This window comes from Drosophila suzukii, chromosome X (assembly GCF_043229965.1).
Source record: "Drosophila suzukii chromosome X, CBGP_Dsuzu_IsoJpt1.0, whole genome shotgun sequence".
NCBI lineage: Eukaryota > Metazoa > Arthropoda > Insecta > Diptera > Drosophilidae > Drosophila > Drosophila suzukii.
In genome coordinates this window covers 27464826-27491573 of record NC_092084.1, presented here as the reverse complement: position 1 = coordinate 27491573, position 26748 = coordinate 27464826, and the positions used below count along the sequence as shown (strand labels likewise).

The 26748-nt window shown below is 37.9% G+C and overlaps 2 protein-coding genes across 3 annotated transcripts in view; one reads left to right on the top strand and one right to left on the bottom strand.

Moving 5' to 3' along the window:
- LOC108014038 (RNA polymerase I-specific transcription initiation factor RRN3) overlaps positions 1-15085 on the bottom strand; it is a 90431-nt gene extending 75346 nt beyond the window's left edge. Inside the window, exons 1-5 of one of the 2 annotated variants that reach the window (XM_065868363.2) lie at positions 14727-15085; positions 14186-14667; positions 11704-12189; positions 11459-11634; positions 8481-8614 (exon numbers count right to left, since the gene is read on the bottom strand). In XM_065868363.2, coding sequence (XP_065724435.1) covers positions 8520-8614; positions 11459-11634; positions 11704-12189; positions 14186-14667; positions 14727-14912 — 1425 coding nt within the window. In that variant the 5' untranslated portion in view covers positions 14913-15085 and the 3' untranslated portion in view covers positions 8481-8519. Of the gene's footprint in view, positions 1-8480; positions 8615-11458; positions 11635-11703; positions 12190-14185; positions 14668-14726 lie in introns of those variants that run through there. The other variant, XM_017080055.4, reaches the window with a different exon arrangement.
- A 6045-nt stretch (positions 15086-21130) lies between these two features.
- LOC118878191 (RNA polymerase I-specific transcription initiation factor RRN3-like) lies at positions 21131-24558 on the top strand. The gene is made up of 3 exons (XM_070997629.1): positions 21131-21490; positions 21550-22031; positions 24110-24558. The coding sequence occupies exons 1-3, from the start codon at positions 21305-21307 to the stop codon at positions 24549-24551; spliced, it is 1110 nt and encodes a 369-aa protein (XP_070853730.1). The 5' UTR covers positions 21131-21304; the 3' UTR covers positions 24552-24558.
- The last annotated feature ends 2190 nt before the right edge of the window (positions 24559-26748 follow it).

The following is a 26748-nucleotide window of genomic DNA, read 5'->3' as shown; positions in this document are numbered from 1 at the left end:
TTTCAGCCGCTAATATTGATGCTAGCTCCCGACAAATTGAAAAAGTTGGTCAAATTTAAGAGGCGTGCAAGCATAATTGCCGCCTTGTTACTTAATACCATTATCAGAAGAAGTCTCCATATAACTAGGACAACGAGTGCATATTGTTTTGAGCCATTTTTGCTACTGGAGAGTTAAGTTTGAACATGTGATTTTGAAGCCCATACTTGTTTCAGACAAGTACCACGTCTTTTTCTTAAATTTTCAAAGATTTTATTTTATTTTACTAGTCAATATATATTATGGCATTATTTTAACCTCAGTTTCACTCTATGCTTTGAGAAGTAAAGAAGTGTGACTAGCGAGCGAACTTCAGACCCAAGTCTTATCAGTTTAAAACAATAACTACAACAAAAAAAGTGTAAAAGTGCAAAAAACGAATTTCGAAAGATAAAAGCAATAATAAAACAACTACTGAACAGTTTCAAAAACCTAAGCATGGCAACTGTCCTACAGCAACAACAAGCCTCCCGATATAAATACTCGTAGACTTTCTAAATTTAGCGACACCTGACCTAAATTCATCGACATAAACAGAACAGACAACAAAACATTTGAAAATGTATCCCCCTTTCTAACCAAAAAAGTAATTGACTATACTGTGCAATGGTAAAGTTGAATCGAGCAAAAAACGAGAATAGGCGGTCTACTAATTATGTAAGACCAAAGACACACTTTAAGCTATTGAACTCATAAAGCTGAGCATCTTCCACGACTTTCCCGTATTAGTTAGTGAGCATAGTACTCTTAAGTTTTCCAAGGGAGTAATTTACTCAAATGATCTACGAAACATCGATGAAGAAGTCATATTGCAAGAACTCAAATCACAAAACGTCACAGAAATACGAAAAATTAAGAAAATGGATAAAAACGAACTAAAAGAAACTGAACTCATCTTTATAACCTTCGCATCACTGACACTCCCAGAGACAATGATGATTGGTTATGAAAAGGTATACATACGATCATACATACCACTCCCACTTAGATGCCGCAATTGTCTCAGACTTGGACACCCCACAACAGCTTGCAAGTCAAACACACTATGCAACAACTGCTCCGCAGAGAAGCACACGTCCAATGACCAAACATGTGCCACAGAAAAATATTCAACAAAAGTTTAGGAAAATAAACAAAAACACTACCCGTTTGCTTAACAGTGATGGCGACAGCGTTTAACTCTAACCTATAAACAAGTAAATACCATATAGCACACTAACAAAAACTTAACTCTAACATTGCTAAAAGTCCTTCAATGGAACTTAAATGGGTATGCTAACAATTATAACCAGTTGCAAATCCTTATTACACAACAGCAGTAACAATTCACTCCAAAAACAAATTCACCATAATCTTATCGTACATACCGCCCAAAAAATCTTTCAAACTTCAAAACCTCAGAAACATTTACGACAGTCTACTACCACCCTTTCTAATTACAGGAGATTTTAACAGTTGGCATAGAAGTTGAGGCTCACAATCCAACAATACTAGTGGCAACACAATATTTAAATTCATTAACCAATCCTCACTAATAACACTTAACAACGGCTCTCAGACTCACTTTACTACACACCATACCTTCATCCACATTACTACAATACTACTATTAAAAGAATGATATTTCCAGGAGTAGAAGTTTATATGTCAAAAAACACCGAAGCTATCATTTGTTTCAAATTATTTTCCCACCAATTTTCCAATAGTTCCTATGGCAGCTATATGATTATGGGATCAGAAACGTCTCCTTCACTGCGCTGAAATCATAATACCCTCTCTAAACAGAAACATTGACAAACAAACATACAAAAAAACACGATACAACATTCATTCCCTTACTGACCCCAACAACCCCACACAAAACATACTTGATAAAAATGAAATAGCCAACACACTTAGTACCCATTGGTGTAACTCAGCACTCGACAACAATTTTCACCCAACCTTCATACAACAAAAATCAAATTCAACCCATGTCTTTTCACACAGCCCATCTACTATTGCTTCTATCAACCAACTTAAAGGCAAGACTCCGGGACGAGATCGTATTAGCTATCCGATAGTAAAAAAACCTATCTCCAAGCCTACTACAAAGACTTCTTAGCCTGATTAATATCATCCTTAACTCACAAATCCCCCATCAGTTTAAAGTGAGCACCGTCATACCAATAACCAAAACAAATATGGACAAGACCTCCACCAACTCTTACAGCCCTATCTGCCTCAACTTATGCATAGCGAAATTCATGGATAAAATCATATCTAAACGACTTTGGTGGCTAGCTTCAAATGGCAATTCGGATTCAGAAAGGGAAAATCGGTCTCTGATTCTCTAGCCGTGCTAGATTGTCAGATAACCTCCTCCCTGTCAACAAAAAATCATGCCGCTTTCATCTCTTTAGACTTTGCCAAAGCCTTTGACAGGGTAGGCATTCATAGCATAATGGACGAACTTAAAGATTGGAAAATAGGACCAACGATAGCCAAATATATATTTAATTTTCTTACCAATAGAACAATAACAGTTCTTGCCAATAAGGTATACTCAATCTCACAACTTTTAGACAATGGAGTACTCCAATGGTCACCCTTGACGGTCATCCTATTTGTTATAGCCTACAAGTTAAACCAAATAATAGCCAAAAAAAAATATGCAGACGACTACACTATAATATACAAGCTTAACAAGAAAACAAATAATTTCAACATAGATCCACTGTTTAGGGAAATCCTAAGATGGTGGGACTACTCAGGAACCAAACTCTCAGAGACCAAGGAAGAGAAAATGCAATTTTACATTCCAGCCATCTAATATTACATTACATGAAGTATACACCTTAAAAATCCTAGGAATAACAATAAATAAGAAATACAATTGGGAGAAACTTGAAAACTTAACTTTACAACTTTCAAACGGACTCAACATAATTAAGTGCCTATCCAACAACCAGTTCAAATGCAATGTTACCACAATCATTCATGTGGTAAAAGCAATTTTTATGTCTAAATTCGATTATGGAATGCATATATAAAACACACAGATATCCGACTTGTCTTCTCCGCTTTTCGAGCAACACCAATAAACAATCTATTACTAGAAGCAAACATAAGACCCTTAGAGCTTAGAGCAATTTATGCCACCCTAAAAGACTTCAAAATAATTTTAAACTCTAAAGACTCACCTATCGAAAAAATGGATTAAAATGTATATAAAGCCAAGAAGACTCCAAAAATTCCCCTCCTCTCTTTATAACACTATTCAACTCTGCAACCAACTCAACATCTCGTTGACCCCCATAACTAGCTAGAAAGAAAAAACACCATACTGGCTACGTATCCAAACAATCACTAATACCTCCTTAAATTCAACCAGCAAAACCAACACAACCGCGATTGCCTATCAACAAAAGAAAGAAATTGTTAATTAAATGAAAAACCGTACATTTCTCTGTACCGACGGCTCCAAATCACCGAAAGGCGTATCATATAGCGTCCCACAGATAATGAAATAATACTGTACAAACTGCTCCCTGAATTTACCTCAATTTTCACGGCCCAAATTGCGGCAATCCTTGCCCCATGCATATACGCCAAAAACATAGAGGAAAATACGTTATATGCACTCACTCCCTCTCCTCGTTAAAAGCAATAAACAACACCAACAACCAACAAACTGACCCTGCTTTGGATACCCGGACACTGCGGTATAAAAGGTAATGATCTTGCAGACACAACAGCAAAAAACACCCACAACTACCCTCTTATCGCAGAATGCAACTACAACCCATCAGATGTAAGCAAATACATCAACCAGAATTTACAATTTCTAGATAACACAACACTTACAAAAGCATCCCCCTACTTAAAATTAATTTGTCACGAAAAAGCTACTCCGGAGATAGTCAAAAACACATCACGTACAGACTTTAAAAAAATTCGGTAGAATCCCTTCAGTTCTGCAGTAGGGACGCGATGACATGGCTCAAGGCAAAAGCTTTTTTGTTTATTTTTGTGCCTGTTTACGTCAAAAGGGCGTTTAGTTTCAGGAGGCAGTGTCGAGCGGCAGTTTTATCCAGATGTCTACATCTCGCGCGCTCGCACTGCCGTCCGCTCTCCCTCTCCATCTCTCCCCTAAGTCTCCGCTCTGCTCTGGAGCGCTTAAGTTAAGTTAGGCTTAAGCAGTCCATGGTTCAAAGTGTACTAATAAACACCTACGCACGTCGCGTAAAAACCCAAAAGTACCCGCGTATTTTTATGCGTACCACGCGATATTGGGGCTTCAACTATTTAATCGATCAAGCCGCACCGCCCCAACATTTTGGTCCTTCGAGCCGGATTTCAAAATCTTTGGACTTTCCTCTCCTGGAGTTTCCTTTGATTGTGTCCCAGCAGGCTTGAAACACTCCAGATAAGTTCCGCTTACTATAATTGCCGGTCATACAGCCAGTTTTTCGAACCCTATTTCGACTAACTTTCTGTATGATATATTGTCTAAATCCAAGAGATTAATCCGACGCAACGGCATTTAATATATGTATTTCAATTCCGTTACTTGTGCCCGACAATATTCCAGTTTCCTTTGCCCACAGTTGCACACTTGAAACAATTCCAGTAAATATTTCAGTGCTACTATTCAACGAAAATATTTGTCAAATATATTTTCAATTCCAATCGTGTGTAAAATATAACTCAGCCGCAGTAAAAAATTCCCGGTCATAAAATTTTTCCTTAAGATTTGCACTCTTTATTTTTTACTGTGTTCCAGCTGCGTGTGTATATTTACATAAATATTCGAATACAGTCCACTCTAACTACTTTTTCTAATACAGTCCACTCCAACTACTTTTCTCGACCTACAAATACGGCTAAACTATTTCCAATATTAAGAACAAAGTTACAAATTCCACAAATTTACTCCAGCAAATCGTTTGCAATTTAGTTGTGCAGGTGACAAACAAACGCACCGACATACAAACATAAGCGAAGTCTTTCCCATTCCCGCAACGTTATTCTGCTACTCGCAATCCACATATGTACACGCATACATACGTATATCGATACCTTCGCCAGTGCACAGTGGGTCAAGAGCTCACAATAAATGTTCCTTCCAAACATACAATATTAAAGTCCGTAATTCTTTACATAAGTCCGACCATCCAATATAATAAATATTTATTGACTCTGCCTATCCGACAGTGTGACCGTATATATTTACAATTGGTTCCTAAATTCCAATTTGATTCCAATCCGTTTCCTTACTTCTGAATTAAAATTCTAAATTATTTAACGTCATGGCAACATCAGTAAAATCCGCTTTAACCCGATTTATGGCCACAGCTGACTGTCTGATCCACTTTGAGGCCACTGTGAACGCTCCAGGTGCTCCTACACCAACGTTATCCGCCTGTAACATCCGTCGCGATCACCTCAATTCCTTGTGGCAAACGGTAAAGGCAGCATACGACATATGCTCCGACAGCATTATATCTGCAGGCGAGAGCGCCGCAGACACAAAATCCATACTAAAGTCCAAGTATTACCAAACGTACTCCACTTACGAAATATTTGCCGCGCAGCTGATGGAACAAATCCAAAAGGGCTCCTCCCAAATACCTCAAGCTCCAGTAACTCCGTCCCAAAATTTTACGTCTTATGGCTGTCGGCTCCCTCCTATCGACACAGAGGTTTTCTCTGGCGATTATCTTCGCTGGCCGACTTTCCGGGACCTTTTCACGGCAATATACATAGACAATCCGAGTCTAACGCCCGTTGAAAAATTATTTCACTTAAATTCAAAAACAAGTGGCGAAGCTCATTCCATAGTTTCGAGATCCCCACTCACCAATGATGGCTTTCGCTCAGCCTGGAATAACCTAACTGAGCGTTTCGAAAATAAGCGATTGCAGGTGAACAGTCACCTGAAAACACTTTTCAATGTGCAATCCATAGCACAGGAGTCGGGAGCAGCCTTAAAGGAACTTCAACGCACTTTTCAAGGTTGCTTAACTTCCTTAAAATTTTCCGGTGTTAATATTGAGAATTGGGACCCTATCCTGGTTTATATGTGCTCGACAAAACTACCAAAGCTCACTCTCTCATTATGGGAGCAATCCATCCAAAATAAAGCCGAAATTCCTACGTGGCTTGAGCTTGATGCATATTTAACGGAGCGCCATCTAACTCTTGAGGCCGTCGATAGCTTCCGATCTTCCAATTTCCACCACGTCCAGTCCAAAGACACAAATCGAGAGGCAGAATTTCCAAAAATAAATTCCTTCAACACAAGGTTAGTTCCGATAACCAAAGGCTGCGATCTGTGTTCGAAGAAGAACCACCCCGTGCGTATATGTCCACGCTTCCTACAGATGACGGTAGAAGATCGCTTAGCCTATATCCAAAGGAAGCAGTTGTGCTCCAATTGCTTTGCAAGTAGCCATCAATTCCGGGATTGCACAAGCGCTCACAACTGTCTCACTTCCCAAGATCGGCATCACACATTGCTTCATCGAAATAGCGGTCCTACTACTCCGACGATTCCATCCGACCCTCCAAGGCCAGTATCCGCCTCAGTTCCACACATCATTTCGTTCTATTCAACGCAAGTTTCCGTACAAAAAGTTCCTCCTAAGAATACTCCATCCGAATATTGGGTTCCATACCCCGCCTTGGATGGCAGACGTACTCGAGGTATTAAATCCTACCAATGCCGAGTCTGCCAAAAGATCCATCCTCTACGGAAGTGCCACCACTTTCTACGGCTAAGCCCCCAGAATCGGCTTCAGGAAGTACATATCCAGAAGCACTGCTCCAATTGCTTGGCTCACAATCATTCCAAGGACTCCTGCCGCAGTGGTCATCACTGCCACAAGTGTGGAAAGGCCCACCACACTCTCCTACATACGGACGACCGATCTATACTTCCAAGATATTCCTGAGCCTACTATCCTGAGGTTCTTGCTACGGGTGTCCTCGCAAGGGGGGGGAGAATGTTTACGTCAAAAGGGCGTTTAGTTTCAGGAGGCAGTGTCGAGCGGCAGTTTTATCCAGATGTCTACATCTCGCGCGCTCGCACTGCCGTCCGCTCTCCCTCTCCATCTCTCCCTTAAGTCTCCGCTCTGCTCTGGAGCGCTTAAGTTAAGTTAGGCTTAAGCAGTCCATGTTTCAAAGTGTACTAATAAACACCTACGCACGTCGCGTAAAAACCCAAAAATACCCGCGTAAACGCTGTTCCGCTGTCGACGTCAACAAAGAAGTCGGCGCAGCTTAGAAGACTGCCTACGAAATCGATCATGCAACAAAGACATAGAGTAATGAACTATATAGAGGCGCCAATTGCTCTGCCGCTCTCTTTAGGTAATGAGGCTATGATGCAGCCTAGGCGAAAAAAGATTATTTCCCCTCTTTTTGTAAAGTTCGATCGAACTTGTAATTCATTCCCACCTCATTCTGCACCGCTCTTGCTCACTGTTTTCTTTTTGTTTTTAATCGAAATCCCTATTGCTGTTGCTTCGCACCTAAGTTAGCTTCAAACTTAGCCTTGAATTGGCTCTTAGCAGAGGTTGGGCAGAGGTTCGGGCAGAGCAATTGGCGACTCTATATAGATTCTTACTCTATGACAAAGAGGAGCAGATATTCGGAGGTTCCCTGTCTTTCTTTGTCTTATAATCTGCCTGCACTCGACGCTCTCAGAGACAAATTTCGGCCGATCCGTTATTTCTTTTGTGTCTCTCTTTTATGTTCGGCTAGCGACTAACATTTCGGCGGAAAAATTTTCGTGAAGCAGCGACTTGTGAATGCCTTAATATTTTAGGAGCATTATTGTATATCGAAAAAATCAACTAATATTGTTTTATAAAAGTAAATTATTTGATTATGCTAGAATTAGAATTTTAACTGAAATGTATTGTTCTCATCAATACATATCGATTGACCCAAAAAAAAGTTTGCCACACTCACTTTAACTCCCACAAACCGCCCAAACCTGTGACGCCCACAATTTTCATGCTAGATACAAAATTTTAACTGAAATGTATTGGTAATTTGCCACGCCCACTCTAACGCCCTTAACGCTTAAATCTGTCTACTGCCGGTAGGTGGCGAATTTTAATCTCGCTTTGCTGCTTGCATATCTCCATTTCCCTTTGGTCCCTTTAGCTGAGTAACGGGCGCCAACAGCGAAGAGAAAACAAAAGAAATCAAGTAAAGGGGTGAGAAGAAGACTTGGTGCATTCTGTTTGAGTGATTGATAGGGAAGCATCTATTTTAATTATGCGCAGCAAATTTAATTTAATCGTTTCTTTGAGTTAATATAATAAAGTCAGGTAAGTGCTACATTAAGTTTAATATGTGCATTGATCTTAGTTTAAAGTACGTACATTTTGAAGGTATTCAATGAGTTCCGTTAGACGAAAGTGGATGATGATATATACACAGCTCTTAAAAGTAAATATACATATAAACAAGTAAAACGCATTTTTTGATCATATGCCCATACATTTTTTCAGGAGCGTTGGCCAAGGACTCCAAGGATCCGGACACATGTTTAAGAAAGGCGATGACGAACGTGAAAAAGAAACTAACAAAACAAAAAAATTAGAAATACTAACAATAATTGTCCCTTAATTGAAAATCTGAATAATACGATCTAATTAAAATGAATTTAAATGTAATTAAAAATTTATGTATTTTAAATTTTATATTTTCATAAGTGAAAACTCATGGGAATAATTTTAAATTTCTCAAGTGATTTCACTTGGGACGTGTCCCTTGCAAGTGATTTCATAAGTGAAAACTCATCGGAAATATTCTGAATTTTACAAGTGATTTCACGTGGGACTTGTCATCGGCACGTGACCTGACTTGTGACTTGTGCAAGAGGACATGTCCCACGGGATTCACAAGGTGATTCACAAGTGAAACTTTTTTTTTTATGGAACTGAAGGGATCAGACCCACAACTATATCCTTAACAAATTGCCCTCTCTTTACCACAGTGAAAGAATCAACCACCTTGATAATACAATAGAGAAAATAACCAACAAAAACGTAAATAAATCAATAGACTTCCTAAGAGCCACAAACCTGTACCATCTAATTTAATTTTATTCACATCCTTAGCTTCTTCTCAGTCACGTAACATAACACCATGTACATTAATACCTCTAAGTTATATTACAAACTAAACCCTTTGAACCAAAATAAAATCATGTAAATAATTACTTGAAATCTAATCTCAAAAAGGCTTGCGGCCTTAGTTGCTAAAGCTTTAATCATTAAGCTAAGCGCGTATATATAATTTTCGTTTAGCTGTTAATAATAATATTTTAAACTACTATTAGTTAATAATTAAGCTGAGTCTAGGGTCGAGGGACTCATTTTTGTTGAAGTTAGTTACTTTTTTGGTTTTGTTTACCCTTTCCTAGCTGTCAATGAATATAAACTTCAATTTATTAAAAGAAATCCTTAAATCCGGATTTGAGAAACCAGGCAATGTCACGAAATCCTTGGTTCTATAATTTTTAAACTATATTTGGACAAATTTATCTAAGGCGGCGACGAAGGTTTTAGAAAAAAACTTTTTTACAACTTATAGCATTAGTTGTTCAGAAGTTGCGGCCTTGCGAAGTTTAGCTATATATAGCTGCTTGCCCGCTGAACTAGAGGAATTTTCTGAAATTCGTAAAACTCACGTTTCTTATTTCGATTATATCGAGCTGCTTAACAGCCTAAAAAACGATTTGGGACGAAAAAATGAAAAATTTTATTTTATAAAGTTCTAAACAATTTTGTTTGCGTTTGAAAATTTGAACGGATTGTAACAAATGGCGTGTCATTCGACAAGTATTTTCAGTAAGAATACGACAAGGCTAACAAACTGAGGCATTTTATCCCCAATCGCCACAACAGACCATATTTTCTTAATTTTTATTTTTACACATTTACTGTTCTTTTTCTCAAAACCAATTAAAATTTTGTAATATAGTTATACCCTTTACTTGCAGAGTAAAAGGGTATACTAGATTCGTCGGAAAGTATGTAACAGGCAGAAGGAAGCGCTTCCGACCCCATAAAATATATACATTTTTGGAAACTTAAAGAGCTAGGCTATTGAGATTTGGCATGCAGATTCTTGGGCTTCCTGCGCAGCGCAAGTTTGTTTCAGCAATGTGCCAAGCCCACTCTAACGCCCACAATCTACGAAAAACTGCAGCGCCTACAGTTTTTATGCTAGAATAAAATGTTAACTGAAATGTATTCTTCTCCACAATACCTAACGCCCACAAGCCGCCAAAAAACTTCAAAAAATAGTACATTTGAACGCTAATATCTCGGAAAGTATCAAAGATAGAAAATGGGGATTTTATATTTAGATTCCGTAGCCTTGTACGCATCGCAAGTTTGTTACTCGAATTTTCCACGCCCACTCTAACGCCCAAACCTGTGGCGCCAACAATTTTCATGCTAAATAAAAAATGAAAAAAAAACTGCAATTATTAGTTTTGTCAGTACCTATCGATTGGCCTAAAAAAAGTTTGACACGCCCCCTCTAACGCCCATTACCCTTAATTCTGCCTACTGCCCACATAACCATATATTTAGATCGCGGGTAGGTGGCGCATTCCAATCTCGCTTTGCTACTCGCATATTTCCATCTCCCTTTGGTCCCTTTAGCTGAGTAACGGGTATCTAAGCGTTCTCCCTTGTTTTTGGTATGCAATCCTTTTAGTGTTTGCAATACCATTCGATTGGTGCGACTCGTTACGATCGGACCATCACAGTAGATGTTTATTTTTTATTCACTTTGGCACACTCTTCTAGTGCGCTTCGTCACTACGTGGACTGCCTTTCACAGTGATTTTTAAGAAATAGAATGGTTTTTTCTAACACAATTCTTGTTTTATATTTTTTTTTAATGCGTTGAAATTCGAATCAAATAAGATGCAAGCTTAAAAAGTCTAGGATTCTTCAAGGCCTTATAATCTTTCATTCAAAGTATTGATCGCTGAGATAGTTTTTGAGAATAAAAGCAAAATATGTCCACAAAAACATATTTTCGATATATTTTTAAAACGGGCTTATTGATCCAAAATATGTTTTGTTAGCATAAATAGCCTTTCACTTTACCCAAAAGAAAAAGTCCGAGTTTTGTCGACCTGTGTAATTTTTCGTCAACAAATTTGATATTATAAAACATGTATGCGTCTTGACCTTTTACTTTGTTTTGTGGTGTTTGTTTTTGATTAATCAGAAAGCAGAAAGGTAAGATTTTCAAAGTCGTTCTAAAAGTATGGAAAAATATGGTGCAACAAAATTATGAGGAAAATGTAGTATGGTTTTCTGAAGAAAGCAATTCATAACCTAAGGTAATGTGTGATATGGCTCAGTCTAAGAATCTTATGACAAAAAATTTTAAAGCATACCTGTTGAACTGTCAGTCAAATATCTCGCACGAGACGCAATCAAATAAAAAATTGTTTCGCAGACAGAGTAGAAAACCAAATGTGCACCAAATGACCAAGTCAGAATATTTTTACTTGTGTCGTCTATGTAGGTAAGAGCCCAAATGCTCAATTTTTCTAAATAGCCTTGTACAAGGCTAGAAAAAAAAGTTACGAAAATTAAAGTTCTTAAATCTTTTTGGACATTGCATGACAATTTTTCTTACCTTAGTCGCAAAAATCTGGCGCGAGATAAAAAGCTAGTCATGTATCCCACCGCAGCATGTCGAATAATCTTCGAAATTTGGCGATTTTGTACTTTCTGCCAAAGCAAATCAAGAAAAGCCTTAGCATACGCAGCACGAATACTAGTCACATAAAATAGGACAAACTGCACATGATGGCTATCGTAGCTGGGTAACAGAGTGTCATCGAATATATGTAGTAATATATTAAATATGCGTTTAGCAGTCGAGCGCTGTTCTCCGGTACTGTTTTGGTGAATGCGACATTTTTCGTCAATGAACCTATACAGCATGAATAGGCAAATATCCAAGGTTTTGCCGACAGGATGTTTAACAGTTTTTTCAGTCTTAGTATAGCTGGATACATCGTCCATTTCAAAAACTGTATCTGCATCCTCACTGTCATCTTCGTCATCTGTTTCTTCGCCAATTTCTTCTCTTGGAGCGTTAACATCTAGTAATAAGAATCTAAGCGTAAAAAGAAAATGACAAATTTAATTAGATGATTATCCATAAAAATATAAAGAAATTGATTAGATTGCACAAGGAAGCCAGACCCTAAAAGCTTACTCAGACTTCAGCCACGCCTGGCTCTAAATCCAAAAGAAAAAATATAAGTTATACAAGGGTGCCGAAGACATTGCTCTGCGTTGAGTTTGTGATAAATTTCTATTGCCGCACATATGACACCCTTTCTAATTTAGGGCTAAACGATTTCTGTAGCACACCGATAGTCGTGTTTCTGACTATGTAATACCAACCTGTAACAGCAATTGGCCTGCTACAAAGTTCCCGGAATTCGCAGAGATACCGCAAAAACACAATGCTCATATTATCTGGAAGTTTGTCCTTTTATTTCTTTCGAATTCAACATATTTATAAACGATAGATTGCATTTTTTTTTGAGTGTAGCATATTTATTTAACGTATGATTGATTTACAAATTAATAAAAAGTCAGGCTTCCGAATAATAAAAGTATTATGTTCGGCATCACTGCAATCACTCTAGCATGCTGCAACTACGGGACCACGGAATTAGTAGGAAATTGGTACAAAATAAACGGAACGCTCAGTCGAATGTCTCGACTATGAGATTTCCGTTACTCTGTTAACCAAGTTTAAAATAAATATAACTTCGATAGAGGTTAAAACATCGATATTTACATTACATGGCATCGATAAGTCTTTAAGGGGGGGAAATATAGCTTGATTTCTGTGTAAAAGGGTGTTCTTGATTCGCCGGAATGTAACAGGTAGAAGAAAGCGTTTCGGAGCCCATTAAGAATATATATTCTTCACCAGGAAATCAATCTAGCCACGTCCGTCTGTCCGTTTGAACGCTGTGATCTCGGTAACAATAAGTTACCAACACCACCCACAAGCCTTTACGCTGGAATGAAAATTTCAACTGAAATGTATTGGTTTCGCCAACACTCTAACGCCCTCAAGCCGTCCACAAGTTGTGGCTTTCAGTTTGTCTGTCCGACGCCTAATTTTTTAAAACCTTTTTTTATATGTGTAAATGGAATTTGACTTTGGTTATTTATTCCTATATTCATATCTACAAATTGTTCAAATGGGTGCATTTATTATGAAGTTATGACCAAATAATGAATTCGCTGGTGTCGACCTGTAATCTAGCAAACAGGCAGTTTGCTGCTTGCATATACATATCCATCTTGCGCTCCCTTTAACTTTTTAAAAGGTATTTTATAGTCAAGACACTCGAATATAGAGTTATTCCTTGATTTTTTTCCCTTTTATATGATTTAAAGTTCATAATTTCTAGTTTTCTTAAATTTAAATTAAAAATAACACAGTTATAGGCAATTGTCGGATCTCTATCGACTTCGGATGCCTTGTAGTGGACACGATTCCGGGAGAACGGAAGGAAGACTACTCAATTCTCTTATCTATCTAATCGCACCTAACGTATTCCCGAATTAGTGTACACCGCTAAACTCTTTTGGGTATAAACTATTTCGATTTAATCGCCATTTTTACTTTTATACACATAACACATAAATCAGGTTTAACCAAATTTTAATTTAAAAAAAATATAAACATAAATATAAATTACTTTTATATTCTGTAAAAAGTTTAAAAAGTTTTTATCCTGTTCTCTACCCGTTTTTCAGCATTTTCCCAATATTTCATTTTTCCTAGTCAACGGAAACTGGTTGGTTGCCAAGTTACTTTTTCGGTTGATGTGGGGACTGTAAAATCTGCACAGCAGGTGATTCTGATCTAGATTAAAAATTTATATATATACAGCGGTACTACAAAAATAGGGTGGAACTTATATTGACCAAATAAAGCCAAATCAACTACTTTCCGTACAAAAATTGTGCCCGAAATCCACCCCTAGTGATGTGTGCAGCACCCTCGATATACCTTATTTCTTTCTACCTGATTTTGGTAAATAAGTCATTGGTATAACCAAATAATTTAGTAAAATAGTTACCTCTTCAAAACAAGCTGCAACATTGGTTCTTCAAATATAGGCTTGTATTCGATTAACCAGAGCACGTTAAAGACATACCCTGCCGTCACATAAGCTGGCTTTTTATAATAGGGAAATTTATCGGTTATGGTTTTAAATACAAACTCAAATGTCATTGGAGCTGCGTTTAAAATGCGATTCAGTACATCGTGAACTGGTTGCAGTTTAATTCTGCTACTTTCTGAGGGACATCCCTTGACACAGTCGAATTCGTCCGATTTATCAGGAATCCAGTGTTCAATAAGTTTAGATACTCCTATTGGAAAATATTGGTTGTGGGTCATCAATAAGTCCATATAAAATTCAATATAAGCTTCGATTATCTCAGAACTTCTTTTCTTCCAGTTCAAAGATAACAAAGCCTTGACTGTTTGAAAAAAAACTGGAGTTAAGTGTTGAACTACTCCTTTGGCATCTTTTAGGATTGACAAGACCTCGTCATCCTAAAGTAATAAGAAGTCGTTCTATATTAATATACAAAAATTAAGCCTAACATACATACCTTAAGTTTTGCTTCACAGAGAAAGATTGTGAACTCCTTAATAAGCTGGAACTTTTTTTCTTCTAGGGCCACGCGTATAGATTCTGCCAGGCCTCTGTTTTTTGGATCAGAACGTACATTGTGGATGGCAAGGCAGTTAGAAAACAAATTGAATGGTATACCCCTCCTTGACGTGTGTATCGACATAGTGACATGCACGGACAACAAGATAGCATATGTATTTCTCAATGATGTGATTTTAAAACAGCTTTTTCTATCGGCAATTCACAGAAGATTCAAATTGCAAATGTTCTTAGTTACAACTATTAAAAAACGTTTCTGGGCGGGCGCGTTCCTCGGACTCGTAGTAATACCCTATTCCCATGTAGATACTTTGGCAGTTGCAAACAAGTTTTCGTATCTTATTTAATGTCCGTCAAATTAGCGTCGGTGACTTAGCGGCGCTGGCGGAACGGTGGAGTCTGGAACATGGGGCCAATTTTTATTTTTTGTTTTTCTCGGCTTTTTGGGGCCGAATCGAAAAATATTAAATGCAAAATTGTTTAGAATAAAAATATCTATCGATCTAGATAGTTTGCAAACATATCCGACATCTAGAAATTTATTAAAAATCTATTTAAAAAATCGGGTCCCCACAATTTCGTTTATTGCTCCCCTCACAAAGGTTGTACCAATATGCACGGTAAACCTGGTTATTGGGCGTTAATTCAAGTTTCTTGTCAGAAAGTATCATTGAGCTAAAGCCGTCAGTTTTTGAGAAAATAGCTTAACAGTGAAGGCACCTCGGATTTTCGCCATACAAAAAAGGGGGGCAAATAGTAAATTGCACAGGGCTCCACTCTGAGACGTTGTACCAACATGCACGGTATATTGGCAGATTGGGGATCGCCTAAAGCAAGTTCAGTGCAAAAATCATAACGATAAATCCGTCAGTATTTGAGAAAATCGCTTTACAGTGGGGGAAGATAATTATTTAACGAAGGGGCGCCAGATAAAAATTTGAACCAGTAAGTTCCAAGACATGAACCACTATGTAAAAAATGTACCATATGGCAAAAAATTATGTTTCGACGCTATCTCTATTTGTTATAATTTTGACTTTCACAGACGTTGGACCAACATGCACGGTACCTCGTTGGAAAGGAAATTCATTTTACTAATTAACAAATGCGGTTCGGCGAACGAAAAGCCGTCAGTTTTTGAGAAAAAAGCATAGTGCGTTGTGGGCATCTCATTTGTATGTCCGTCAAATTAGCGTCGGTGACTTAGCGGCGCTGGCGGAACGGTGGAATCTGGAACATGGGGCTAATTTTTATTTTTTGTTTTTCTCGGCTTTTTGGGGCCGAATCGAAAAATATTAAATGCAGAATTGTTTAGAATAAAAATATCTATCGATCTAGATAGTTTGCAAACATATCCGACTTCTAGAAATTTATTAAAAATCTATTTAAAAAATCGGGTCCCCACAATTTCGTCTATTGCTCCCCTCACAGAGGTTGTACCAATATGCACGGTAAACCTGGTTATTGGGCGTTAATTCAAGTTTCTTGTCAGAAAGTATCATTAAGCGAAAGCCGTCAGTTTTTGAGAAAATAGCTTAACAGTGAAGGCACCTCGGATTTTCCCCATACAAAAAAGGGGGGCAAATAGTAAATTGCACAGGGCTCCACTCTCAGACGTTGTACCAACATGCACGGTATATTGGCAGATTGGGGATCGCCTAAAGCAAGTTCAGTGCAAAAATCATAACGATAAAGCCGTCAGTTTTTGAGAAAATCGCTTTACAGTGGGGGAAGATAAATAATTAAAAGAAGTGGTGCCAGATTAAAATTTGAACCAGTAAGTTCCAAGACATGAACCACTATGTAAAAAATGTATTCAGGACACTACCATATGGCAAAAAATTATGTTTCGACGCTACCTCTATTTTCAATTAATTTGACTTTCACAGACGTTGTACCAACATGCACGGTACCACGTTGGAAAGGAAATTCATTTTACTAATTAACAAATGCGGTTCGGCAAACGAAAAGCCGTCAGTTTTTGAGAAAAAAACATAATGCGTGGTTTGCATCTCATTTGTAACAAAATTGTTCACCCTGTTCTAAGCTCCCAAGACACTAACCATATGGGAAAAAAATAATGTTTCGACGCTATCTCTATTTTCAATTAATTTGACTTTCACAGACGTTGTACCACCATGCACGGTACCACGTTGGAAAGGAAATTCATTTTACTAATTACCAAATGTGGTTCGGCAAACGAAAAGCCGTCAGTTTTTGAGAAAAAAGCATAATGCGTGGTTTGCATCTCATTTGTAACAAAATTGTTCACCCTGTTCTAAGCTCCCAAGACACTAACCATATAGGAAAAAAATAATGTTTCGACGCTATCTCTATTTTCAATTAATTTGACTTTCACAGACGTTGTACCAACATGCACGGTACCACGTTGGAAAGGAAATTCATTTTACTAATTAACAAATGTGGTTCGGCAAACGAAAAGCCGTCAGTTTTTGAGAAAAACGCATAGTGCGTTGTGGGCATCTCATTTGTAACAAAATTGTTCACCCTGTTCTAAGCTCCCAAGACACTAACCATATAGGAAAAAAATAATGTTTCGACGCTATCTCTATTTTCAATTAATTTGACTTTCACAGACGTTGTACCAACATGCACGGTACCACGTTGGAAAGGAAATTCATTTTACTAATTAACAAATGTGGTTCGGCAAACGAAAAGCCGTCAGTTTTTGAGAAAAACGCATAGTGCGTTGTGGGCATCTCATTTTTACCAAAATTTTAGCTAGGAACACATTAACCTTATATCGATACCCTATATCGATACTTCGATAAAAACGAATGCACGAGGCCTGGAGAAGAAATAATTAATATATTTTACTAAAACTCTTAAAATGGGAATTTCTAATAAACTACTGACCCGATTTTAATAAATAATACATCAAATTGATCAGGTGTGCGAGTATAATCGAAGGTATGTCTTTATTTCGTTGAAAATATTATTAAACATAATTTCGTTTTTATGTATTACGGCGCAAAGACGTTGCCAGAGCGCAAGGGCAGCTCCTTCAAATGCACGAGGGCTGGAGAAGAAATAATTAATATATTTTACTGAAACTCTTAAAATGTGAATTTCTAGTAAAATAGTAAACTACTATTTCAATAAATAATATATCAAATTGATCAGGCATGTCTTTAATTCATTAAAAATATTCTTTAACACAAGTCCGTTTTTATCGGACTTTTTTTTTTATTTTACTAGTGTATTTTATAAAAAAAAAATTTTTAATGAAAATCGGTGGGAAACAGCATTGTGTAAGGAACTCAGAATTTGTACAAAATACACGAATTTGTCATACCCTACAAAATATAATATTAAAAAAACTCGATATTTCCCTTAAATAAAAATTCGACGCATTTACTTTTGATGTTTTTATTTCTTGATATTTATTTATTGGCCATCAGCCTTATCGACGGCCGCCTCCTGGCTAGCCGCCTCCTGATTTTCCCACCGATTTTCATAACAATTATTTTTTTATAAAATACACTAAGGAAAATATCGAGTTTTTAAAATTTTATTTTTTGTAGGGTATGACAAATTCGTGTATTTTGTACAAATTCTGAGTTCCTTAAACGGGGTCAGCTACACAATGCTGTTTCCCACCGATTTTCATTAAAATTTTTTTTTTTATAAAATACACTAGTAAAATAAAAAAAAAAGTCCGATAAAAACGGACTTGTGTTAAAGAATATTTTTAATGAATTAAAGACATGCCTGATCAATTTGATATATTATTTATTAAAATAGTAGTTTACTATTTTACTAGAAATTCACATTTTAAGAGTTTCAGTAAAATATATTAATTATTTCTTCTCCAGCCCTCGTGCATTTGAAGGAGTTGCCCTTGCGCTCTGGCAACGTCTTGGCGCCATAATACATAAAAACGAAATTATGTTTAATAATATTTTCAACGAAATAAAGACATACCTTCGATTATACTCGCACACCTGATCAATTTGATGTATTATTTATTAAAATCGGGTCAGTAGTTTATTAGAAATTCCCATTTTAAGAGTTTTAGTAAAATATATTAGTTATTTCTTCTCCAGGCCTTGTGCATTCGTTTTTATCGAAGTATCGATATAGTGTATCGATATAAGGTTAATGTGTTCCTAGCTAAAATTTTGGTAAAAATGAGATGCCCACAACGCACTATGCGTTTTTCTCAAAAACAGACGGCTTTTCGTTTGCCGAACCACATTTGTTAATTAGTAAAATGAATTTCCTTTCCAACGTGGTACCGTGCATGTTGGTACAACGTCTGTGAAAGTCAAATTAATTGAAAATAGAGATAGCGTCGAAACATTATTTTTTTCCTATATGGTTAGTGTCTTGGGAGCTTAGAACAGGGTGAACAATTTTGTTACAAATGAGATGCAAACCACGCATTATGCTTTTTTCTCAAAAACTGACGGCTTTTCGTTTGCCGAACCACATTTGGTAATTAGTAAAATGAATTTCCTTTCCAACGTGGTACCGTGCATGGTGGTACAACGTCTGTGAAAGTCAAATTAATTGAAAATAGAGATAGCGTCGAAACATTATTTTTTTCCCATATGGTTAGTGTCTTGGGAGCTTAGAACAGGGTGAACAATTTTGTTACAAATGAGATGCAAACCACGCATTATGCTTTTTTCTCAAAAACTGACGGCTTTTCGTTTGCCGAACCGCATTTGTTAATTAGTAAAATGAATTTCCTTTCCAACGTGGTACCGTGCATGTTGGTACAACGTCTGTGAAAGTCAAATTAATTGAAAATAGAGGTAGCGTCGAAACATAATTTTTTGCCATATGGTAGTGTCCTGAATACATTTTTTACATAGTGGTTCATGTCTTGGAACTTACTGGTTCAAATTTTAATCTGGCACCACTTCTTTTAATTATTTATCTTCCCCCACTGTAAAGCGATTTTCTCAAAAACTGACGGCTTTATCGTTATGATTTTTGCACTGAACTTGCTTTAGGCGATCCCCAATCTGCCAATATACCGTGCATGTTGGTACAACGTCTGAGAGTGGAGCCCTGTGCAATTTACTATTTGCCCCCCTTTTTTGTATGGGGAAAATCCGAGGTGCCTTCACTGTTAAGCTATTTTCTCAAAAACTGACGGCTTTCGCTTAATGATACTTTCTGACAAGAAACTTGAATTAACGCCCAATAACCAGGTTTACCGTGCATATTGGTACAACCTCTGTGAGGGGAGCAATAGACGAAATTGTGGGGACCCGATTTTTTAAATAGATTTTTAATAAATTTCTAGAAGTCGGATATGTTTGCAAACTATCTAGATCGATAGATATTTTTATTCTAAACAATTCTGCATTTAATATTTTTCGATTCGGCCCCAAAAAGCCGAGAAAAACAAAAAATAAAAATTAGCCCCATGTTCCAGATTCCACCGTTCCGCCAGCGCCGCTAAGTCACCGACGCTAATTTGACGGACATACAAATGAGATGCCCACAACGCACTATGCTTTTTTCTCAAAAACTGACGGCTTTTCGTTCGCCGAACCGCATTTGTTAATTAGTAAAATGAATTTCCTTTCCAACGAGGTACCGTGCATGTTGGTCCAACGTCTGTGAAAGTCAAAATTATAACAAATAGAGATAGCGTCGAAACATAATTTTTTGCCATATGGTACATTTTTTACATAGTGGTTCATGTCTTGGAACTTACTGGTTCAAATTTTTATCTGGCGCCCCTTCGTTAAATAATTATCTTCCCCCACTGTAAAGCGATTTTCTCAAATACTGACGGATTTATCGTTATGATTTTTGCACTGAACTTGCTTTAGGCGATCCCCAATCTGCCAATATACCGTGCATGTTGGTACAACGTCTCAGAGTGGAGCCCTGTGCAATTTACTATTTGCCCCCCTTTTTTGTATGGCGAAAATCCGAGGTGCCTTCACTGTTAAGCTATTTTCTCAAAAACTGACGGCTTTAGCTCAATGATACTTTCTGACAAGAAACTTGAATTAACGCCCAATAACCAGGTTTACCGTGCATATTGGTACAACCTTTGTGAGGGGAGCAATAAACGAAATTGTGGGGACCCGATTTTTTAAATAGATTTTTAATAAATTTCTAGATGTCGGATATGTTTGCAAACTATCTAGATCGATAGATATTTTTATTCTAAACAATTTTGCATTTAATATTTTTCGATTCGGCCCCAAAAAGCCGAGAAAAACAAAAAATAAAAATTGGCCCCATGTTCCAGACTTCACCGTTCCGCCAGCGCCGCTAAGTCACCGACGCTAATTTGACGGACATTAAATAAGATACGAAAACTTGTTTGCAACTGCCAAAGTATCTACATGGGAATAGGGTATTACTACGAGTCCGAGGAACGCGCCCGCCCAGAAACGTTTTTTAATAGTTGTAACTAAGAACATTTGCAATTTGAATCTTCTGTGAATTGCCGATAGAAAAAGCTGTTTTAAAATCACATCATTGAGAAATACATATGCTATCTTGTTGTCCGTGCATGTCACTATGTCGATACACACGTCAAGGAGGGGTATACCATTCAATTTGTTTTCTAACTGCCTTGCCATCCACAATGTACGTTCTGATCCAAAAAACAGAGGCCTGGCAGAATCTATACGCGTGGCCCTAGAAGAAAAAAAGTTCCAGCTTATTAAGGAGTTCACAATCTTTCTCTGTGAAGCAAAACTTAAGGTATGTATGTTAGGCTTAATTTTTGTATATTAATATAGAACGACTTCTTATTACTTTAGGATGACGAGGTCTTGTCAATCCTAAAAGATGCCAAAGGAGTAGTTCAACACTTAACTCCAGTTTTTTTTCAAACAGTCAAGGCTTTGTTATCTTTGAACTGGAAGAAAAGAAGTTCTGAGATAATCGAAGCTTATATTGAATTTTATATGGACTTATTGATGACCCACAACCAATATTTTCCAATAGGAGTATCTAAACTTATTGAACACTGGATTCCTGATAAATCGGACGAATTCGACTGTGTCAAGGGATGTCCCTCAGAAAGTAGCAGAATTAAACTGCAACCAGTTCACGATGTACTGAATCGCATTTTAAACGCAGCTCCAATGACATTTGAGTTTGTATTTAAAACCATAACCGATAAATTTCCCTATTATAAAAAGCCAGCTTATGTGACGGCAGGGTATGTCTTTAACGTGCTCTGGTTAATCGAATACAAGCCTATATTTGAAGAACCAATGTTGCAGCTTGTTTTGAAGAGGTAACTATTTTACTAAATTATTTGGTTATACCAATGACTTATTTACCAAAATCAGGTAGAAAGAAATAAGGTATATCGAGGGTGCTGCACACATCACTAGGGGTGGATTTCGGGCACAATTTTTGTACGGAAAGTAGTTGATTTGGCTTTATTTGGTCAATATAAGTTCCACCCTATTTTTGTAGTACCGCTGTATATATATAAATTTTTAATCTAGATCAGAATCACCTGCTGTGCAGATTTTACAGTCCCCACATCAACCGAAAAAGTAACTTGGCAACCAACCAGTTTCCGTTGACTAGGAAAAATGAAATATTGGGAAAATGCTGAAAAACGGGTAGAGAACAGGATAAAAACTTTTTAAACTTTTTACAGAATATAAAAGTAATTTATATTTATGTTTATATTTTTTTTAAATTAAAATTTGGTTAAACCTGATTTATGTGTTATGTGTATAAAAGTAAAAATGGCGATTAAATCGAAATAGTTTATACCCAAAAGAGTTTAGCGGTGTACACTAATTCGGGAATACGTTAGGTGCGATTAGATAGATAAGAGAATTGAGTAGTCTTCCTTCCGTTCTCCCGGAATCGTGTCCACTACAAGGCATCCAAAGTCGATAGAGATCCGACAATTGCCTATAACTGTGTTATTTTTAATTTAAATTTAAGAAAACTAGAAATTATGAACTTTAAATCATATAAAAGGGAAAAAAATCAAGGAATAACTCTATATTCGAGTGTCTTGACTATAAAATTCCTTTTAAAAAGTTAAAGGGAGCGCAAGATGGATATATGCAAGCAGCAAACTGCCTGTTTGCTAGATTACAGGGCGACACCAGCGAATTCATTATTTGGTCATAACTTCATAATAAATGCACCCATTTGAACAATTTGTAGATATGAATATAGGAATAAATAACCAAAGTCAAATTCCATTTACACATATAAAAAAAGGTTTTAAAAAATTAGGCGTCGGACAGATTTAAGCGTTTTGGGGGCTTGTGAGCGAAGCAAACTTTTAAAAACTGTTAAACTGTCAAACTGTTAAAATTTGTATTTGGGCATCAAAACTGAAAGCCACAACTTGTGGGCGGCTTGAGGGCGTTAGAGTGTTGGCGAAACCAATACATTTCAGTTGAAATTTTCATTCCAGCGTAAAGGCTTGTGGGTGGTGTTGGTAACTTATTGTTACCGAGATCACAGCGTTCAAACGGACAGACGGACGTGGCTAGATTGATTTCCTGGTGAAGAATATATATTCTTAATGGGCTCCGAAACGCTTTCTTCTACCTGTTACATTCCGGCGAATCAAGAACACCCTTTTACACAGAAATCTAGCTATATTTCCCCCCCTTAAAGACTTATCGATGCCATGTAATGTAAATATCGATGTTTTAACCTCTATCGAAGTTATATTTATTTTAAACTTGGTTAACAGAGTAACGGAAATCTCATAGTCGAGACATTCGACTGAGCGTTCCGTTTATTTTGTACCAATTTCCTACTAATTCCGTGGTCCCGTAGTTGCAGCATGCTAGAGTGCTTGCAGTGATGCCGAACATAATACTTTTATTATTCGGAAGCCTGACTTTTTATTAATTTGTAAATCAATCATACGTTAAATAAATATGCTACACTCAAAAAAAAAATGCAATCTATCGTTTATAAATATGTTGAATTCGAAAGAAATAAAAGGACAAACTTCCAGATAATATGAGCATTGTGTTTTTGCGGTATCTCTGCGAATTCCGGGAACTTTGTAGCAGGCCAATTGCTGTTACAGGTTGGTATTACATAGTCAGAAACACGACTATCGGTGTGCTACAGAAATCGTTTAGCCCTAAATTAGAAAGGGTGTCATATGTGCGGCAATAGAAATTTATCACAAACTCAACGCAGAGCAATGTCTTCGGCACCCTTGTATAACTTATATTTTTTCTTTTGGATTTAGAGCCAGGCGTGGCTGAAGTCTGAGTAAGCTTTTAGGGTCTGGCTTCCTTGTGCAATCTAATCAATTTCTTTATATTTTTATGGATAATCATCTAATTAAATTTGTCATTTTCTTTTTACGCTTAGATTCTTATTACTAGATGTTAACGCTCCAAGAGAAGAAATTGGCGAAGAAACAGATGACGAAGATGACAGTGAGGATGCAGATACAGTTTTTGAAATGGACGATGTATCCAGCTATACTAAGACTGAAAAAACTGTTAAACATCCTGTCGGCAAAACCTTGGATATTTGCCTATTCATGCTGTATAGGTTCATTGACGAAAAATGTCGCATTCACCAAAACAGTACCGGAGAACAGCGCTCGACTGCTAAACGCATATTTAATATATTACTACATATATTCGATGATACTCTGTTACCCAGCTACGATAGCCATCATGTGCAGTTTGTCCTATTTTATGTGACTAGTATTCGTGCTGCGTATGCTAAGGCTTTTCTTGATTTGCTTTGGCAGAAAGTACAAAATCGCCAAATTTCGACATGCTGCGGTGGGATACATGACTAGCTTTTTATCTCGCGCCAGATTTTTGCGACTAAGGTAAGAAAAATTGTCATGCAATGTCCAAAAAGATTTAAGAACTTTAATTTTCGTAACTTTTTTTTCTAGCCTTGTACAAGGCTATTTAGAAAAATTGAGCATTTGGGCTCTTACCTAAATAGACGACACGAGTAAAAATATTCTGACTTGGTCATTTGGTGCACATTTGGTTTTCTACTCTGTCTGCGAAACAATTTTTTATTTGATTGCGTCTCGTGCGAGATATTTGACTGACAGTTCAACAGGTATGCTTTAAAATTTTTTGTCATAAGATTCTTAGACTGAGCCATATCACACATTACCTTAGGTTATGAATTGCTTTCTTCAGAAAACCATACTACATTTTCCTAATAATTTTGTTGCACCATATTTTTCCATACTTTTAGAACGATTTTGAAAATCTTACCTTTCTGCTTTCTGATTAATCAAAAACAAACACCACAAAACAAAGTAAAAGGTCAAGACGCATACATGTTTTATAATATCAAATTTGTTGACGAAAAATTACACAGGTCGACAAAACTCGGACTTTTTCTTTTGGATAATGTGAAAGGCTATTTATGCTAACAAAACATATTTTGGATCAATAAGCCCGTTTTAAAAATATATCGAAAGTATGTTTTTGTGGACATATTTTGCTTTTATTCTCAAAAACTATCTCAGCGATCAATACTTTGAATGAAAGATTATAAGGCCTTGAAGAATCCTAGACTTTTTAAGCTTGCATCTTATTTAATTCGAATTTCAACGCATTAAAAAAAAATATACAACCAAAATTGTGTTAGAAAAAACCATTCTATTTCTTAAAAATCACTGTGAAAGGCAGTCCACGTAGTGACGAAGCGCACTAGAAGAGTGTGCCAAAGTGAATAAAGAATAAACATCTACTGTGATGGTCCGATCGTAACGAGTCACACCAATCGAATGGTATTGCAAACACTAAAAGGATTGCATACCAAAAACAAGGGAGAACGCTTAGATACCCGTTACTCAGCTTCCTTTTGTGAACAATTGAAAGCATTTTTGGTAATTTATTTTGTTTGAAAAAATTTGAATCGAGCTGAAAAGGCTACTTGGCCTTAACAAAAACTGGGTGAGTGTATTTTTGAGTCCTATTTTTAACACCACCAAAGAGATGTCGGAGGAGGTTGATTCGATGAGCGAGGGCGAGATGCGCGCCAATGGGAAGCGCAGCCAAGCTAAGGAGCGAGAAAACCCGAAAGCTAAGTTCATTGCGCTTGACGCGGAATCGTGGGCCAATATTATTGACACGGACAAGGACTGGGTCTTGCCAGAAGAGGGTCGCCCCTCATCATCTGCATCGTCCGCGAAGGGGGCTAAGGCGAAGAATGTTGCACCCGGAGAAAAGAAGCGGTCCAAAGCACGTTCTAGGGCGTCATCGAAGGAGGCATCGCGCGCTAAAGAGGTGCAGACTATCAAGACCGCCGCTGACGCTGCCGCTGCCGCAGCCGCTGCCCCCGCCGCTGACGCTGCCGCTGCTGCTCCCGCAGCCGCTGCCGCTGCCGTCGCCCCTGCAGCTGGCGCTGCCGGTGCCGCTGCCGCTGCTGCCGCTAAGGAAGGGACCTTCGTGGCACCTGCCAGACTGAAAAGATCCTTCTCGGACAGAGAGTGGGGGGGAAACGGTGCCGTTGCTGCCGAGATGGGCGACATCCGTGCGGATATCATGAGGATGTCCCACGTATCAAGCCCTACCGTGGGCATCAAGACGCAATTATTGGCAAACCGCTACGAGGAGATCGTCGGAGCCCTGCTTATCCGGATTGGAGTTCTTGAGGATCGCCTGAAGTGGCAGACACCGGTCGCCTCGGCCGCCTCATATGCAGCCACCGCTACTAGAGGCGCGCACCTAGTCGCCTCACCTGCTACCCCTGTTGCCCCCCTTGCCCCCGTAGCCGCACCTCGAAAGATCCGGAAGACATGGTCGGCGGTCGTCGCGTGCGACGACCCGGCCTTGTCAGGGAAGCAGATCGCGGAGAAGATCCGCAAGGAGGTAGCGCCCGCTCTGGGCGTACGAGTGCACGAGGTACGTGAGCTGAAGCGGGGCGGCGCGATCATTCGCACGCCTTCGCAGGCGGAGATGACGAAAGTCGTTGCCTCCGCAAAGTTCGCCGAGGTGGGCCTAAAGGTGTCGAGGAACACCGCT

What these genes read in the sequence shown, in the direction of transcription:
- LOC118878191 (XM_070997629.1), top strand. Translation starts at nt 21,305, where the DNA reads ATGTCGATACACACGTCAAGGAGGGGTATACCATTCAATTTGTTTTCT. An exon ending in TCTGTGAAGCAAAACTTAAG is followed by an intron (nt 21,491 to 21,549) that starts GTATGTATGTTA and finishes TTATTACTTTAG; the next exon opens with GATGACGAGGTCTTGTCAAT. An exon ending in TTGCAGCTTGTTTTGAAGAG is followed by an intron (nt 22,032 to 24,109) that starts GTAACTATTTTA and finishes TTTTACGCTTAG; the next exon opens with ATTCTTATTACTAGATGTTA.